Source organism: Callorhinchus milii, unplaced genomic scaffold (genome assembly GCF_018977255.1).
Source record: "Callorhinchus milii isolate IMCB2004 unplaced genomic scaffold, IMCB_Cmil_1.0 Scaffold83, whole genome shotgun sequence".
In the NCBI taxonomy this organism is placed as follows: domain Eukaryota; kingdom Metazoa; phylum Chordata; class Chondrichthyes; order Chimaeriformes; family Callorhinchidae; genus Callorhinchus; species Callorhinchus milii.
Window position 1 is genome coordinate 82,350 of NW_024704824.1, and position 16,131 is coordinate 98,480.

Sequence of the window (16,131 nt, forward strand, 5' to 3'; positions counted from 1 at the left end):
GGCATCAGAATGGCAAAGAAAAAAGCTTTGAATTGAACATGGCAAGAGATGTGAAGGATAATAACAAAATGTTTGTTAGTTACATGAAGAGTAAAAGAAAAACAAGCAATGGGTTAGAGCCACTGACGAAGTGTTCAGGAGAGAACATGACAAATAATGCTGCACAGGCTTCAATAGTGCTAATTACGTTACTTTTGCATCACTCTTTACCAAGGAAGACAGGGGTGACCTGTCAGATCTGGAGGGAGAACTAAAGGATGTCGGAGAGAAAAATTGCAACACTGTTGACATGACTCCCAACATGTGGCCAAACAGCAGCGTAAACTTTGGGTAAATTAACCTCAGGAGCCGGAAAAATTCCATCCAAGTATCTTTAAGGAACTAAGAGAGGATGTCGCAGAATCGCTGGTATAAAGCTTTGAAAAATGGTTGAATACTAGAAAGGTGCTGTAGGACTGGAGAAAGGCAGATGTTACTTCTATTTTTAATAACGGTAACAACAGTTACTAGTAAGTTTGATGTCCATTGTGGGTAACATTATAGAAATTCTGACTATGGATAAAATCATGCAGCTTTTGGACAGAAATAAAACCGTAAATGATACCCAATGTTGGTTCATTCACGATAATTTCCCTTTGATTTGCTTATGAGAATGGGAGCTTACTCTGTGGGATGTTTGGGCTCCTGGTACCTAAGAAATTGAAATGGAAAGATGGTTATTATATTTGGATTCAAAGAATGTATAATGTAAAATTACGGAGACACTTATTAAGCATAAAATCATGAAGTACTTGGACAGAAACAACTTTAAAAGTGATAGCCAACATGGGTTCAGGAAGGGGAGCTTTAGTTAATCCAATATACTTGTCTTTGACGGTGTGACAAGTGAGATTGATAAGGGGATGGTGTATAATTGGATTTCAGTAAAGCCTTTGATACTGTTCCACGTGAGAGGCGGTACTGACAGTAAAGAAAGTGCGAATCGGTGGCAGTATATTGGAATGGACACATGACTGGTGATAGCAAGAACCTCGATGGCAGTGGTACAGAGTATGTCGTCAGTCGGGGAAAATGTTACAAGTTCATTTCCACAAGGATTTGTTTGGGACCTCATTTGTTTAATGTCTGTATAAATGATATGGAACCGGGAGTCACAAGCACAGTGGTAAAATTCTGCAGACGACACCAAAGTAATGAAGGTGGTGGATTGCGAAGCTGAACAGGAGAGATTACAGGTAATCCAGTCTGACATGACATATGAAGTCAGCGTTGATAAAATTAATTGTTTCCTCAATATTATTCAAAAATCACTAAGAAACGGCAAAGGACTAGAGAATGGAAGAAAGCAGCAAATGCAGGAAAATAAAATAATACCAAAGGCTACGCAGCTGATTGGAAAACAAGTAGATTTTACATAAGATAATATTTACGCATCTTATTTTATAAATTCAACCAGTGACAGAGGGTATTAGCATCAATTAAACTAAGATAAAGCTGTGCGATTGCGTAATAATTGATGAGTAAATGTTTTGCTTCATTCTTTATTGTGAAAGGTTTAAAAATGATGTAAACGTTTCAAAGCAGAAAGAGGGGAGACACCAATTTAATGATGTTGTAGAACTATGGAAACTTACAGCACACAAAGAGGCCATTCAGCCCATCGAGCCTGTACCAGCTCTTTGAAAGAGCAATTCAACTGGTCACACTGTCAGGCTCTGTCCCCATAGCTGTGCAGATTTTTCCTTTTCATGTCTGTATGTACAATTCCCTTTTGACAGCACAGCACATCGTCAGGATCTGGAAGGGCAGACCAGTCACTGGGGGAATGGAGTCATCTCATTGAGCAACTGTTTGACTACGCCAAATGGCGGCTCATTGGACTTCCCAACTCTTTCTTCCACAAGATGCAGATTATCCGGAATACTGAAACTTATTCTCTCCCGCTCCAGGCTCCGGGAACTTATCACACCCATTTTTACCGGCTTCACTGGATCCCCGTTCTTGGACAACCGAGTACAAAACCCAAGTTCTCACCTTCAAGGTTGTCCACGGTCTTGCTCCCCCCCCACCTCTCCAACATCATAACCCCATATCAGGCTGTAGCTCCCTCCGCTCGGCGGACACCAGTTTGCTTCAGGTCACCCCTTGTTCCTGCTTCACCATTGGTGACTGGCCATTCAGCATCTCTGCCCCACAGTCTGGAACTCTATCCTGCATTCCCTCTTTTCTCTCCTTCAAGACACGTCTGAAGACCGTCCTCTTCGATCATGCCTCCGACCACAAGGTCTATCTGCACTGCAAGAAGGATCCCTATATCCTGATTGATGTAGATACATGATTTATACCGTATTAGAAAGTTATTGCCCATGGGAGTGACATGGGCAGATTTGTTTTTGTGTATCTCGTACAGTTCATGAGTTAAATACAGTTTTGTGTGATTGCTGTAGTTACACCTCGTGGCCACCGAGTCAAAGTGGCGCCGTGGGATCGTGCATCACAGAGCACCAACGAACACACTGCAGTTACACCTGGTGGCCACGCCGTGGCGCTGTGGCATTCTTAGCATAGGCAAGCGGCGGGAACCAAATAAAGAACGCAGACTAAGCTAAGCCGCGGCAACAGCAAAATATTACATACTTACAGCACCGAGTCCTCCCAGAGAGTTCTCTGAAATGGTGTCCTCCCACAGGAGTCCTACCAGATGAGTAGAGATAAACATGAAATGTCTGTCTGTGGGTGAATCTACATTCCATATTGGATCCTTTGGTTGCAAGTGAAGCTGCAACGGGTACAGTTCGTTATTCAATGAGGTAGAAAACAAACCACTAAAGGCCTGTGAGTTCCAGAGAGTTTAATGGTAATGGTGGGGCAGATAGAGCAGTGGGATATGAAACAGGCGATTGTCACTGAGCAAAGGGAGCAGCGTCACTGTGGTTGAAGGAAATCGCAGAGGGAAGTGAGGTAAGTGCTTGAAAGAAGTTACTTGACGGAAACTTTCCTACATTTCGAAGCAAAGTATCCAAAGTGTTTAGAAACGTTCTCCAGACGTGAAAGAAACTGCCAAATAGAACGAGTTTTATGTATTAATATGGCTATATTCTGCCAACTCTGATTTACCAATCACAGCCACTTGAGGTGACCCAACAGCTGCTGTTGCTGTTGTTGCTGTTGGTGTGAAGGGGAATAATGTATGAAAGGTCCGGCTGTGGGCCCCACGGTGTGAGAGCAGGAAGCTGCTCACTGACTGACTGCACACAATCACAGCTGCTTCCTGACAGTTGTGCTCTGAGTTTCTGCCCCACCTGAAGGCGGTGTGAATCATTCTGTGTGAAGCGTCTTTCAAGCAAGAAGACTTTAGATATAAAAAGCAGTAACTTGTTTAGCATTTTGCTCATGAGCTGTTCTGCAACATGAACTATTCCATCACATCCACAAACAATCATTTCCTGTAAACTCGAAGTCTTGAATAGCAAATAACAAAAATAAACCCCAAACAATATAGAAATATAAAGACAGAGAACTCTCCATCATTTCTATTGTTTGCTGAGTAAAGTCAGCGCCTCTTAATTACTGTGTATGTAAGAATACGACAAACGATGCAGAAAATGTGTTGACAAAGGCAACCGGGCAATAAGCAGTGATATCACAAGCTGAGTGTAAGAGGCACTGCATATTATTCTCTGGGTGATTAGGCTGTATATCTGTGCCACATTACACCAGCGATGCACTGCACAATATTAACTGTCCACTGTTCAGGTACTCCAACACTTGGTGCGGTTTTCACATTGAGACTGTGTGAACATTAGGAATGAACAGCCTAATGAGGCCATAGACACAGTTATTTGGGCCGTTGGGAAGAGGGAAGAACTGATATTTAATAAGTCAGGACATGAAGGTACATGGAGACAAAGCTGAGAAATGGACTGAGAGAGAATTGCCACAGAAGCCGGTGCGGCTCCAGCGGCCTTGGCCTTTCCCTAAATGTAACAGGAAACACTATTATCTACTGAGCGGGACAGACTCTCAATAAACCCGAAACACATTAATGTAGAAAAATACTTTGGCACTTCTTCCCTCCACATCACCGAGAGACTGATCACCAAGATTGTCCTCAAATTGGTCTGGAATAACAACCATTAATAAATTGATTTTGAAAAGATAACTTTATTATATTTTACTCCACATTCCATCAAAGTCGGAGTATTTTGTGAAGTGGCCACACACGGAGCTGTTCTGTGTCCTGTTGTTTTTCAGCCGTTACAATGATTATTTCCCGACGTTTGAGATTTATGTTGTGCTCTGACAGGTTTGCTGTAAGATCGCAGCTCTTGTAGACCTTGTACAGGTTCCAGATCCAGTGCCCAAAGGAGAATTCAGGAATCAGTGGCTCCTCATGTCTCACTGCAGCCGATTGTTTCAGTTCAGGATTTCAATGTCAAACAGAAGCTTTTCACTGGGAATTATCTGTTGGTTTCTGATTGTATTGATCTGAATATCGGAGTCAGTGAATGTTATACCCTACAGCCTGTGCGCTTTGATCAGATCTAATGCTGGGACTTTCCTACTGATCAACGTTACTTGTGTGACTGTGCAATGGGCCACAGAGAATTACACACCAGAAAGGTGCAAACTCCTCAAACAACAAAGCACAAACACAGAGATTTACTCCCAGACCAGGTGGTGTGTTCATGTTGGGACTCTGAGATCACAACGCTGACTGATATTCCCAGACATTAATCCAAGTCCACTCTCCCGGGTCAGGCGGCTTGGAATATCCTATGACAGTAATTGTATAAAGGAAACAATTTTTTGTCGATTTACTTGGAAAATTGGAGCATCAGCTTCAGACATTCAGGGACACAACACACAGTGTCTGATGAGAATCCCTGTTACACTCTGACTCGCAGTTACTGAAAACTGCCGCGATATTAGAGTTGGGACAATGTGACACTGAAACCATTTCTGATTGAAGCTTCATTTCATTTCTTTCCAGTTTCCTTCTCTTGTCCTGAAGGAGTGTGATTGCTCTGACGTTACACTGGGCTCCCATTCCACCAGCTATCCGGCTTCTCATCCCAAGAGGACATTTCATGCCTGGTTTGAAATCATGAGCCATACATTCTGTGAAGCGCTTTGAGACGTCCAGCACATGTAAACAGGTGCTCTATCAAATACAAGGATTATTATTATTATTAATATTATTATGTCTTGATGCCCATGTGGGACATGAAATCAGAATTTGCAGACAAGAAACGGAACAATCATTTACGGGAGATCAGAACATCACTAAGAACAGGAAATAATGAATTTTGAATTCTGGTACAATATTAATTTTTACCCACAAAAAACAAAGTCACTACACATTACTATCCATTGTGTGAAGTGCCTTGATTTCTTTCAATGACGTGATAAGGCATTATGTGAAATGCAAGGATTATTAAAATAATTAATATCATCATAAGAACATGAGAAAATAAGAATTACAGGATGAAAATAAAGTCCATCTGGTTCCCCAACCACTATCCTGGCAGCCGCATGCACATGTCATGTCCTAAACAATATACTGTGTCGCACAATATTATTTTCAGAAAGTAACCTCTCATTTATTTTTACAAGAATCGACACTTTCAGCTTCATCATCTTCCCCCTTTAACAGTCGCTCACTGAAATAGTGTGAACGCAGATTTGTTTTGAATTTCCCGCCTCCTCCACACACACTGCAAACACACACACACTCAGAAACATTGAAGGAAGGAATTTGCGATGCTTCAGGGTCAGCGCGAGGGCTAATACTACTGAGACTTATATTAATAATAATTAATTATTGCATTTGATATAGCGCTTTTCACATCGGGAGGACGTCCCAAAGCGCTTCACAGAACACACTTTAAAGCGAATTGACTGTATATTTGTGGGCGAATGCGGCAGCCAATTGCGCACAGCAATGTCCCACAAAGAGTCGTATTAATTAATATTAATATTAATATTAATTTGCTGTAAAGGCAGAATGTAAAGGTACAGTTATTGCTCTGTGCAGGTCAGAGGGAATGTGACACGTGACTCCCCTCAGTCCTGCAGCTATTGGTGGGTTCTCCACCCCCTGCCCCACTGCCCCTTGTTATATAGCGGTCACTGGGGACTGAGGCCATCTGTCCGGCAGCTCTTTGGCCCTCGGTTATTCGGCTCCAGTCTCAGTTCTGACAAGTGCCCAGAAACATGAGGTCCCTGATTTCTCTCAGTCTGCTGCTGGCTGTCTTCTCCCGTGAGTGCTATTATTCTGACAGTCTCACTCTTCCTGTGTCGGTCTTATTCTCTCTGCAATGTCACAGAGACGGGAGGTTTCACAGTCATTAATCTTCGGTCATTTATTCTTTACAGGTGTCCAGGCCGATGTGGTGCTGACACAGCCGCCGTCTCTAACCGGGAAACCTGGCCATCCCCTGAGACTGACCTGTAAAACCAGTGGGTTTAATCTCGGCAGCTACAGCATGCACTGGGTCCGGCAGGTTCCCGGGAAGGGGCTGGAATGGCTCCTCTATTATTACAGCTCATCCAGCAATGCTTTCGCGCCTGGGATTGAAGACCGTGTCACTGTCATCAAAGAGGATTCCAATAACATCTTCGATTTGATCATCAAAAGCCCGAGAGTGGACGACACCGCCATCTATTACTGTGCAAGAGACTCACAGTGAGAGGAACTCCTACAAATACACAAGGGGAGGAAAGGCAGCCCCTCCCACCCTAAACTGCCTGACAGTCATGGTGTCAATGCTGTGTCTGGAGCGAAGATTAAAGGAAAAGCTTCAAATGGATTTCTTCTCATGTTAAACCTACACAGTGAGTCGTGGTTTGATGGTGCGAATGACCTGCTTATTGGTGCTGTAATATTCTGGGATTTCAGTTGGTAAGTGACACTGTGCTGTTTGAGGCGGGAAGGACTGCGATTGGAGACTGGCGATGTGACGGTTCACAGATATCCTCTTGTTACAAACTGAGCTGTTGGAGAGATTTGTTTTCTGTTTCTGTGGCTATGAAGAAAGTATTAGATAGACTCGATGTCATGTCACAGGGGAATAGGCCATTTCAGTGAATTTTGGCAGCCAGTGTTGAGCAGACATTGAGGGCAGTATTTGTATGGGACTGTGTCACTGTGTACAACAGTGGGTCACAATGCTGCACACAGCCATCTCCTCATACAAAAACCCGAGCCAGAGAGGCTGCTCACCCCTGTCATCACTGAAACATCCACAGCATCCAAATAAATGTTACAGAGAGTGGATCCTTCTCATAAATGACCTGGTATTTAACAGATGAATTCAGAATGATTTAGATTACAGGACGGCATTAAACAAGACTGACGTCTGTGGAGCTGCTTTAACATTAATCCAAAGTCTCTAATAAACATAAGGATTTATTCTGACTGAAACATCACATGAAGCCTCACTGGTGAATCTGAGCTGAGGTCCAGTCAGTGTCTGATATTCCAGTCAATATTTGTTAGTTTATCCTGTGCAGGAGTTTGTGTCACAGTGTGTATCACTGTGATATATGGACCACAGCATTAACTGTCAATACAAAAACCCTTCAACACCAAACCAGCTCATGTCTCTCACTGTTCGCTTGTGTGGCCACTTAATGTGCAGGGATTTGGTATGTTTAAAATGCCGCCTTCCACTGAGGATTTTACCAGATTTTAATAGACATAAAACATAACATTTCATCTACAATCTGTTGGTGACAAGAAAAGGTGTTTGACATGAACACAGCAAACTGGCAAAGACACAAACATTTAACAGGTAAACACAGAGCCGGGCAATAGTGTTCAGAACATTACAGAAATATATCGTGACCTGCATTTGGTTTGGGGGAGTCAACATTTACAATAATATTGTGTTGGTGTGTCCTGCCCGCACAGCAGGTTGTTGCAGTGGGCAGCCCACTGACTGGAGCACAGTGACTACCTCGACTACTGGGGACAAGGCACCATGATGACGGTGACTAATGGTAAGAAACACACACTTACTCACTCACAATGCTGACATTGTTTTATATGTTTGTTTGATTCACTTTAACAACTATTTGCTGTAATGAATTCCGCGTTGCCAGGCTATCTCGCAGTTTAATGTATGTTAAAGGGGTTTCCCTGATATCGCTTTCAACAGCCACTGTTGATTTATGGATTATTCTCTCAATGTTTAGTTCATTGTTGGTGATATTTTTGGTGGTTAGTGAATGTACAGCTGAGGTTACACTGACGGTCTTTGTGCAATGTCTGATCGCGGTGACTGGCGGTGGGTAGTTTTCGGGTATAATGTCGTCAGGAATTGTATGAAAGTGTTTGAATCTATGCCCACGTGTTGGGAATCAGGGCCGGAATGTTGTTGGATGAGCGATGGGAAGGTTATCTGATCGATTCCAATATGTATTTTAATTCTTTATTTAACATAAGGACCGCGGCTGCAGTTTAAAGTGTCTCAATCTGGGGGAGGGGGTGAGTCTGAGAGTAAAGTGGGTTTATACTGCTGGGATGTGATTGTAAACACAGCAGCTCAATCTGCACGGATGTTACAGCAATAATAGTGAAGGTTTTTATTTTAATTAATATCAGCATTAATGTGCTGCTCACAGTCTCGTTGCCTCAGGTTCCCCTCACACCAGTCATGGTTTAGTCAGCGAGAGTGAGAGCTCAGACTTGATTTCAATTGATTTGAACAGCAATCGAGTGAACATGACCGCACTTCCTCACAGTGCACAGACACAAGAGGTCGCTGCTGATCTATAATCATCAGCTTCCTGTTTTACACAAAATGATCTGCAGAAAAAAAGATTTTAAATTTGTTGATTTTCAATAAACAAATGGTAAACTCTGAATCACACACTGCAATGTAACAGATCCAGTTGTTTATGAGATGTTTAACACACAGCGACACTGGTCACTGACACCAAACTAATGATATCAGAACTGATCAGCTCCAACTCCAGAGTCGGTAGAGATGAGGGTGAAAGGAATGAGTTTGTCATTTGACTGTAAATACATGATTTAGTTATTCTGTGTAACTGTTTGAGCTGCAGGGAATTGTGACTGTGAGTTACATTGCACAATGTACAATGCTTCACGTGTGATGTGGAAGGAGAGTGTGTGAAGCTGCTGTGCAGTTACTGAGAGCTTCAGCTGAGAGAGAGACAACATGGAGCGACCTGTGGCTTATTGGATGGAAAGAGTTTGTGTTTGAGATGTGAGGGTTCAGGCTGTGATGGTGTGTGAGACCTGATTAACCGGCATTGAGCAGTGTAATAGCAAATGGCTGAACCGGGATATCTCACTGTGTGGAGAGCGGCTGGGAGTCGGGTTCATGTTTAACCCTCAGATCGAGGGGTAGGAAAGAGCAATGTGAAGGTTTGTTTTCATCAATATCTTCCCAGAGGCCGAGAAATTCACTTCCTCTCAGTCTGTGAGGAGACCATTTGTGGTACAGTGTAAAATTGTGCAGAATTATGAATAGTTTCTTCAATTCAGTGTTATATTCCACAATATCAATATAAAAGTGCTTTGCTCCTTAGTCAATGCAGCGTCACTGACATCAAACCCCCGGACAGAGACCTCTGTCTTTATTCAACTATTTAAGAGCCGATGTGTAACACATACTCCAAAATATGCTGTAAACATCTGTGTCCCCATTCAGTGCAGGGCCAGCGGCTGCTGCAGGTTCCGCTGATCCCAATCACAAGTCAGACAGGATTCCCTGTGCGAGGCGTGTCCTGGGCACAGCACTGATTACACTCCTTCATTCCTCAGGTCAACCACTGAATCTGCCCATTATCAGTCAGGCTCTGCCAGTGTGAAGCGCTCTGAGACGCTGCCCTGCGTGGAGGGCGCTATATAAGTGCAAGTTGTTGTATTATTGGGTCTCTCTAGTTTTGTAGCTAAAAGAGTTAATATTGACCGTAATCCATCATTATTCAGACAAATCAGAATATACTATTTTAACACCAACACAGTGGCTGTCAGGTGGGAAATTGTCTGTGGCAATTCTGTAACCAATCTGAACAGAATAAATTGTTTTAATAAATGTCAGAACCAGAAAGTCTCAATATTTAAATTTTTAGACGATTGTGTGACAATGAAAGATTATCCGGAGGTTTGAATGATCTTGAAATAAATATTTATTGGCAAATTCAACAGAAGATTTGGAAATCAAAGCAACATTTTAATTAAGATTTAATTAATTAAGCAACATTTACATTACCCTACATTTTAAAGCCTTGTTGCTCGGAGAAAGAATTGTGACTATTTTAGTCTGAGAGGGTTTAGAATGACATTATAATCACAGGGACACTGTCTGACTCTCTGTGTTTCTAAACTTAAACTGGTCACGTGGTGACTTGAAGCTGCTTCGCAGACGATGCAGTCGAGGCTTTGCTGTGTAGATTAGCAGTTTCTCTCTCACACAGACAGTCACAGCTGAACAACATTATTGGGATCTGAAATTTAAACCGGATTTACATTTAAACAGCCAAATGTGTCACCTTGGAGCCAATTCAGCTCCTGCTCCCCGCCCCCCAGGAAGATAGTTCAGCTCTATCCGGTGATTCATTTTGTCCTGAAACTGCGTCTCCATTTTTTTCTAGAAATACAAATTCAGACTAACATTGTTGTCAAGAATTCAGTAACAATTAGAGAAATTCCTGCTCCGACTGTCTCTTACAGAGAGCTCTGCCCACCACTCTCACCTCTCCTCTCAAACTCTGAGAGGATCATTATTCTATTAATAATAATAATAATAATCCCTGCATTTGATATCGCGCTTTTCATGTCTTCTCGACATCTCAAAGCGCTTCACAGAATATGCTGTAAAGTGAATTGACTGTATGTTTGTGGGCGTAATGCTGCAGCCAACTGCGCACAGCAGTGTCCCACAAACAGTCGTGGATTGAAAATGTCCAATTTATTATTGTTTTAATGGCAATACAGTTATTTGATACTAATTTTTTTCTTCACCATGTCCGGGTGTCTTTAACATTAGCTTTTCTCTGCTGGAGAAATGTCGCCCTCCTACATTAAGAATATATTACTCCTTAAATGTCATCTGTGAAAGCCTTGTTCTCAGCCACGACTCCAGCCAGCACGCACACACAGGTACGCACACACAGGTACGCACACACTCACGCACACAAAAATAACATAATAATCATTGCTTTAGGTGCAGTGCCTATCACGGTGGTGAGACGTCTCAAAGCGCTTCATAGGATATAATGTAATGTGGATTGACTGTACTTTGTGGGAAAACACAGAAGCCATTTGAGCAAAATAATGTCCCACCAACACACGTAGAGTGATTGGTCAATTTTATATAGGTGACTGTTGACCAGGACAACAGGAGAGAGAGAGGGAGAGAGAGACTGACTTCTGTTTTTGAATAGTGCCATGAGATCTTTAACGTGGAATTGATGGCAGACGGGGCCTTGGTTTAACACCTCAATACGTATACACACCACACACACACACACACACACACTCAAACACATACACACACACATATATACATACATGTATACATAATAATACTTGCATTTGATATAGTGCTTTTCAAATGTTTGAGACATCTCAAAGCGCTTCACAGTATAATGTAAAATGAATTGACTGTATGTTTGTGGGATAAACGCGGCAGCCAATTGGTCACAGGAGTTTCCCACAAACAGTCGTGCATTGAAATAATCAATTTTATTGTTTTTTTCTTGAAGCATTATTATCAGGCGGGTGGGGTAAGGAAACTTTCCCAGGTTTCACCCTGACGGAAACCGAACCCACGTCTCTCGATTGTGAGGCGAGTGCTCTAACTACTGAGCCACAGGACTTCTATTCATACAGGAGACATACATAGATACACATACACACACACATATCTACGTAGAAGTACATGCGTACATATCTAAGTATGTGAGATATGTTTGTGTGTATGTGTACCTATGTATGTGTCCTGTATGATTAGAATATACACACACACATATCTATGTGCACGTATGAAGATACATAAATGCATATATACTGATATTGATTTGGGTCACAGGTTTATTTTAGTTTATCTGTGTGTCTGACCAAATTGCAGAAAAGCAGAACCTCAAATCTAACTTTCTTCTTGGTTTCCAGCTGTAACTACTCCTCCCAGTCTTTACGCCCTGCTGCCATACTGTGGACAATCCTCTTCTGGAGGCTCAGTGACTGTTGGGTGTCTGGCCTCCAGCTACAGCCCCGATCCCGCCATCTTCACCTGGAGATCAAATACAAATCCCATCACTGACCAAGTCGAGACTTATCCCTCAGTGCTCAACAAGAACGGTCTCTACACTCTGAGCAGCCAGTTAACAATCGCTGAATCCCAGCTGGGCAGCATCTATTGTAAGGTTGCACATAAAAACAACACCTGGTCAGCCGTGGAAAAGCCCCTAAAAGGTCAGTGCTGTTCGCCAACATACAGAACAATCAAACATGTTGCTCCCATATAGGGTAGAACACTCAACATTGTAGGTGTGGGTATGTCACTTTTCTTCACCAGGTTATGTGAACACTCCCATCACAGAGAATCTGCAATGTCCTGATGATGTTACCCTCATTTCCCAAGTGCTGCGTTACCCGGAGATAATGGGCACAAATGAACAGATAGAAAGGACTCCAACCAGTTCAGTTGGACCAGGGAAGATAGGGGAGCAGCCTGACAGGAAACAGACACAACACAAACTAGAGAGAGGGAAGGTGGGACTCTGAGAAGGAGAGCGAGCGAGCTTTGGAGAGCAAGGATTGAGCAATGCTCAACGATAGGCAACATGGCAGGGAAGAATAGAAGAGTTTTCAACTTTAAGCCCACTTTAGAGTCGAGTGCAATATATCAGATGGAATGATTGAAGCGGTTGCAATGTTTATCTTTCTAAAGGGGGGTCTTTAGTGGGAAGATTGAAAGAGATAAGCGAATGAGAGAGGAGTATCCACCCCGTGGCTGAGATCAATGTCAGTTTGAATATGAATATCAATTGCACAACAAAAAATATTTCTATCAAACAAAACATAACCTATTATTCAATATCCTGCAGATCTCCCGTCACCGTTGCCCCCAGTTGTTATCCTCACACAGTTTTCCGCTGAGGACATCGCAATGCACAAACCGACCACTGCTATCTGCTTCATATACGGTTTCCGTCCGGACAGTCTCAGGGTTGAGTGGCTGAAGGACTGGCAGCCCATACACTCAGGTGTTGTGACCTCTCCCTCGGTTGAAAACAATGGGACATTCAGCACCAGCAGCCGTCTGACTGTCACCGCCAGAGAGGGGAAGAGCGACTCGGTTTACACCTGCAAGGTGACCCATCAGCCCTCCCACACCATCACTGTCAAGAACATCACCAAGTGCCAAGGTAGGAGGTACAGCACCAGCTGATACACACGCCAACAACATGGCTCTCAGTTTCCTTGCAAATGTCCACTTGTGGGAGCTCTGGGGCACTTTGGGTTGAGCTCCTTTTGTATATTTCACTGGGATCAATGCACATGTGAGCCTTGAACCAAAGTTTATGGATGTGTACAACATGAGGAAATCGGCACTCGATCCTCACTGTGTTAATAATAATACTAATAATCCTTGCATTTGATATAGCGCTTTTCATGTCGGGAGGACGTCCCAAAGCACTTCACAGAACACACACTAAAGTGAATTGACTGTATACTTGTGGGCGAACACGGCAGCCAATTGCGCACAGCAATGTCCCACAAACAGTTGTTGATTGAAAATGACCAATTTATTATTGTTTTTTTGATTTTGGAGGGATTATTATTAGGCTCTGTGTGGAGTAAGGAAACTTGCCCAAGGTTTTGTCCTCTGCCTGGAATTGAACTCAGGTCTCTTCGCTTGTAAAAACGAGTGTTCTAACCACTCAGCTACAGGACTGTTATCAGGAGGCGCACCGTTTGGCTCTGTTTCTGATCTGCTGCTCAAGGGGAGATCTGGCATCTCTCACAGGTCCACGTGACTTTGGCTGTAATTCCCATATTCCACCCTCTTCCTCCACGTCTACTTTCACTGAACTTCCTGATCACAAACAGTCAATTTGGTCACTCCGCGCAGATATGCAGTGAATCGCAGACTGCAGAGTTACAACTCATCCAATGTATATGTTTAATGCTGAGTTGTTGTCAGTCGGAGGGAATTGGAAATCAATCGGCCAAATATCACGCGGTGTTTCAGAGAAGATTGTTCATCTTTCCATTAAATCATTTCAATACCAACTGATAATTCTGTTAGGAAACCGCGGTGCGTGTTCAGCTCACCCAGAACGTGAGAATATTCATGGACAGTATTGTTTCATAACTTGATCAAATATGAAATCCTGGATATTGGCTGTTATTTGGGTTTCAAGTTTCTTTTCCTTTTCTAGGTTGTGAATCTCCTGAACCTGTCAAGGTCTCTTTCCTGCCGCCTTCACCGAAACAGGTTTTGATGGAACCCATTGTAACGCTGACATGTGTCGTGGCGAATGCACCACATGACGTCAACGTGACTTGGACACAAGAACAGACACATTTACAGTCTGGATATGGGAAACCGTCTGCCACTGGGCCTCAGGAAGTGATCAGTAAACTAAACATTTCTACACAAGACTGGACCGGTGGAAAAGTATACTTCTGCATTGTCAGCCATGACGATATACCGACTCCCATCAGAAAAAAGATATTTAAGGAGCCCGGTGAGCATCCAAGTTCAGGATATAAACCATTTATTTGTTTATTGTAATTTCATAATATAGGCAACAGATACAATTGTGAAAACAATTATAAATTGTCTGTCTCTGTTTTTAATTCTGTCGATAGATTTGTCACATCTAACAAATGCCGAAAAATATTTATAGATATAAGCTGATAAGCAGATCCTCTGACATGAATAATATAAAAAATAACTTCATCATTACACCTGAGGATATTTTAACAGGTTTTTGTGGAGCAAAGGAAGCCACATCTAAGCCACTGAGCGCAAATCAAGTTAATCCCAAGTTCTGTTGGGAGTTTTCAATCCACTCCAGTGTTCCCAGCCACACCAACAATTATAAACCACTGCGCACAGACTGAGCAGAGACACACTTTACTCTCAGCTTGTTCAGCGGTATCTTGTGCTTGAAGGCTTTCTCTGATTGACGGCATCAGTGTATTGATTTGATTTTATTGTTTCCACAGTTGAGTACAGGAAACAACCTTCAGTGTATCTGCTTCTCCCATCGGCAGAAGAATTGTCTGCTCAGCAGTCTCTCACCCTCAGTTGCCTGGTGAAGAACTTCGCTCCCAAAGAGATCTTTGTGGAGTGGACTGTGAATGACCAATCGATTGATGCCAACAAATACAAGAACACTGAGGTGATGGCAGACAGTGCAGATGGCGATTACTCCATGTACAGCATGTTATCCATCTCAGCCGGAGATTGGGACAGAGGCTATTCCTACTCCTGTGTGGTCGGACATGAAACTTTCCCACTGAAGACCCTGACCAGAGCCGTTAATAAATCCAGCGGTAAACCGAGTTTTGTAAACATTTCCCTTGTCCTGATGGACACCGTGAATGCCTGTCAATGAGGCTCTCAATACCATTTTGCTTATTTTTTGTGCACCCGCCTCCCGACCATTGCATTGTCAGTTTGGAGTCATGAAAAAGTAACTCAAATAAAGATCATTGTTGTATTTATGAGTCAGGTACAGAGGGGATGATTTCCAATTAATTGCGCAGACAATTTTCAGAGTGAGGAATGATACACCTTTTGTTTGAAGCGATGATAGTATCAAGTTAGTAGAACAGTCAGTTTGGTTTGGATATTCTTAAGCACAGGGATGGATTTCCACTTGTTTTTGTTAAACTAAATACTGCTGAAGGACAGACACAGATCGCGGTACAGCAACATGTTCACGAATACACCCACTGAGCCATTCTCGTTGGTTGAAAAACAAACACTCATTCACATTCACATCCACACACACTCACACACACTCACATCCACCCACGCCCACATAGACACACATACAATCTCATCCACTGAGGCCCCCACACTCAACACAGCACAGGCCCACACACACTCACACCACACAGGCCCAGGCCCACAC

The 16,131-nt window shown here is 42.9% G+C and overlaps 1 gene segment (V, D, J or C); it reads left to right on the forward strand.

The window, feature by feature from the left end:
* The first annotated feature begins 6,123 nt into the window (after positions 1–6,123).
* Positions 6,124–15,714, forward strand: LOC103188575. The segment is given in 7 exon segments: positions 6,124–6,262; positions 6,379–6,688; positions 7,955–8,004; positions 12,149–12,451; positions 13,087–13,407; positions 14,425–14,733; positions 15,218–15,714. Coding segments are annotated over 7 exon segments (1,731 nt in total).
* Positions 15,715–16,131: the final 417 nt, after the last annotated feature.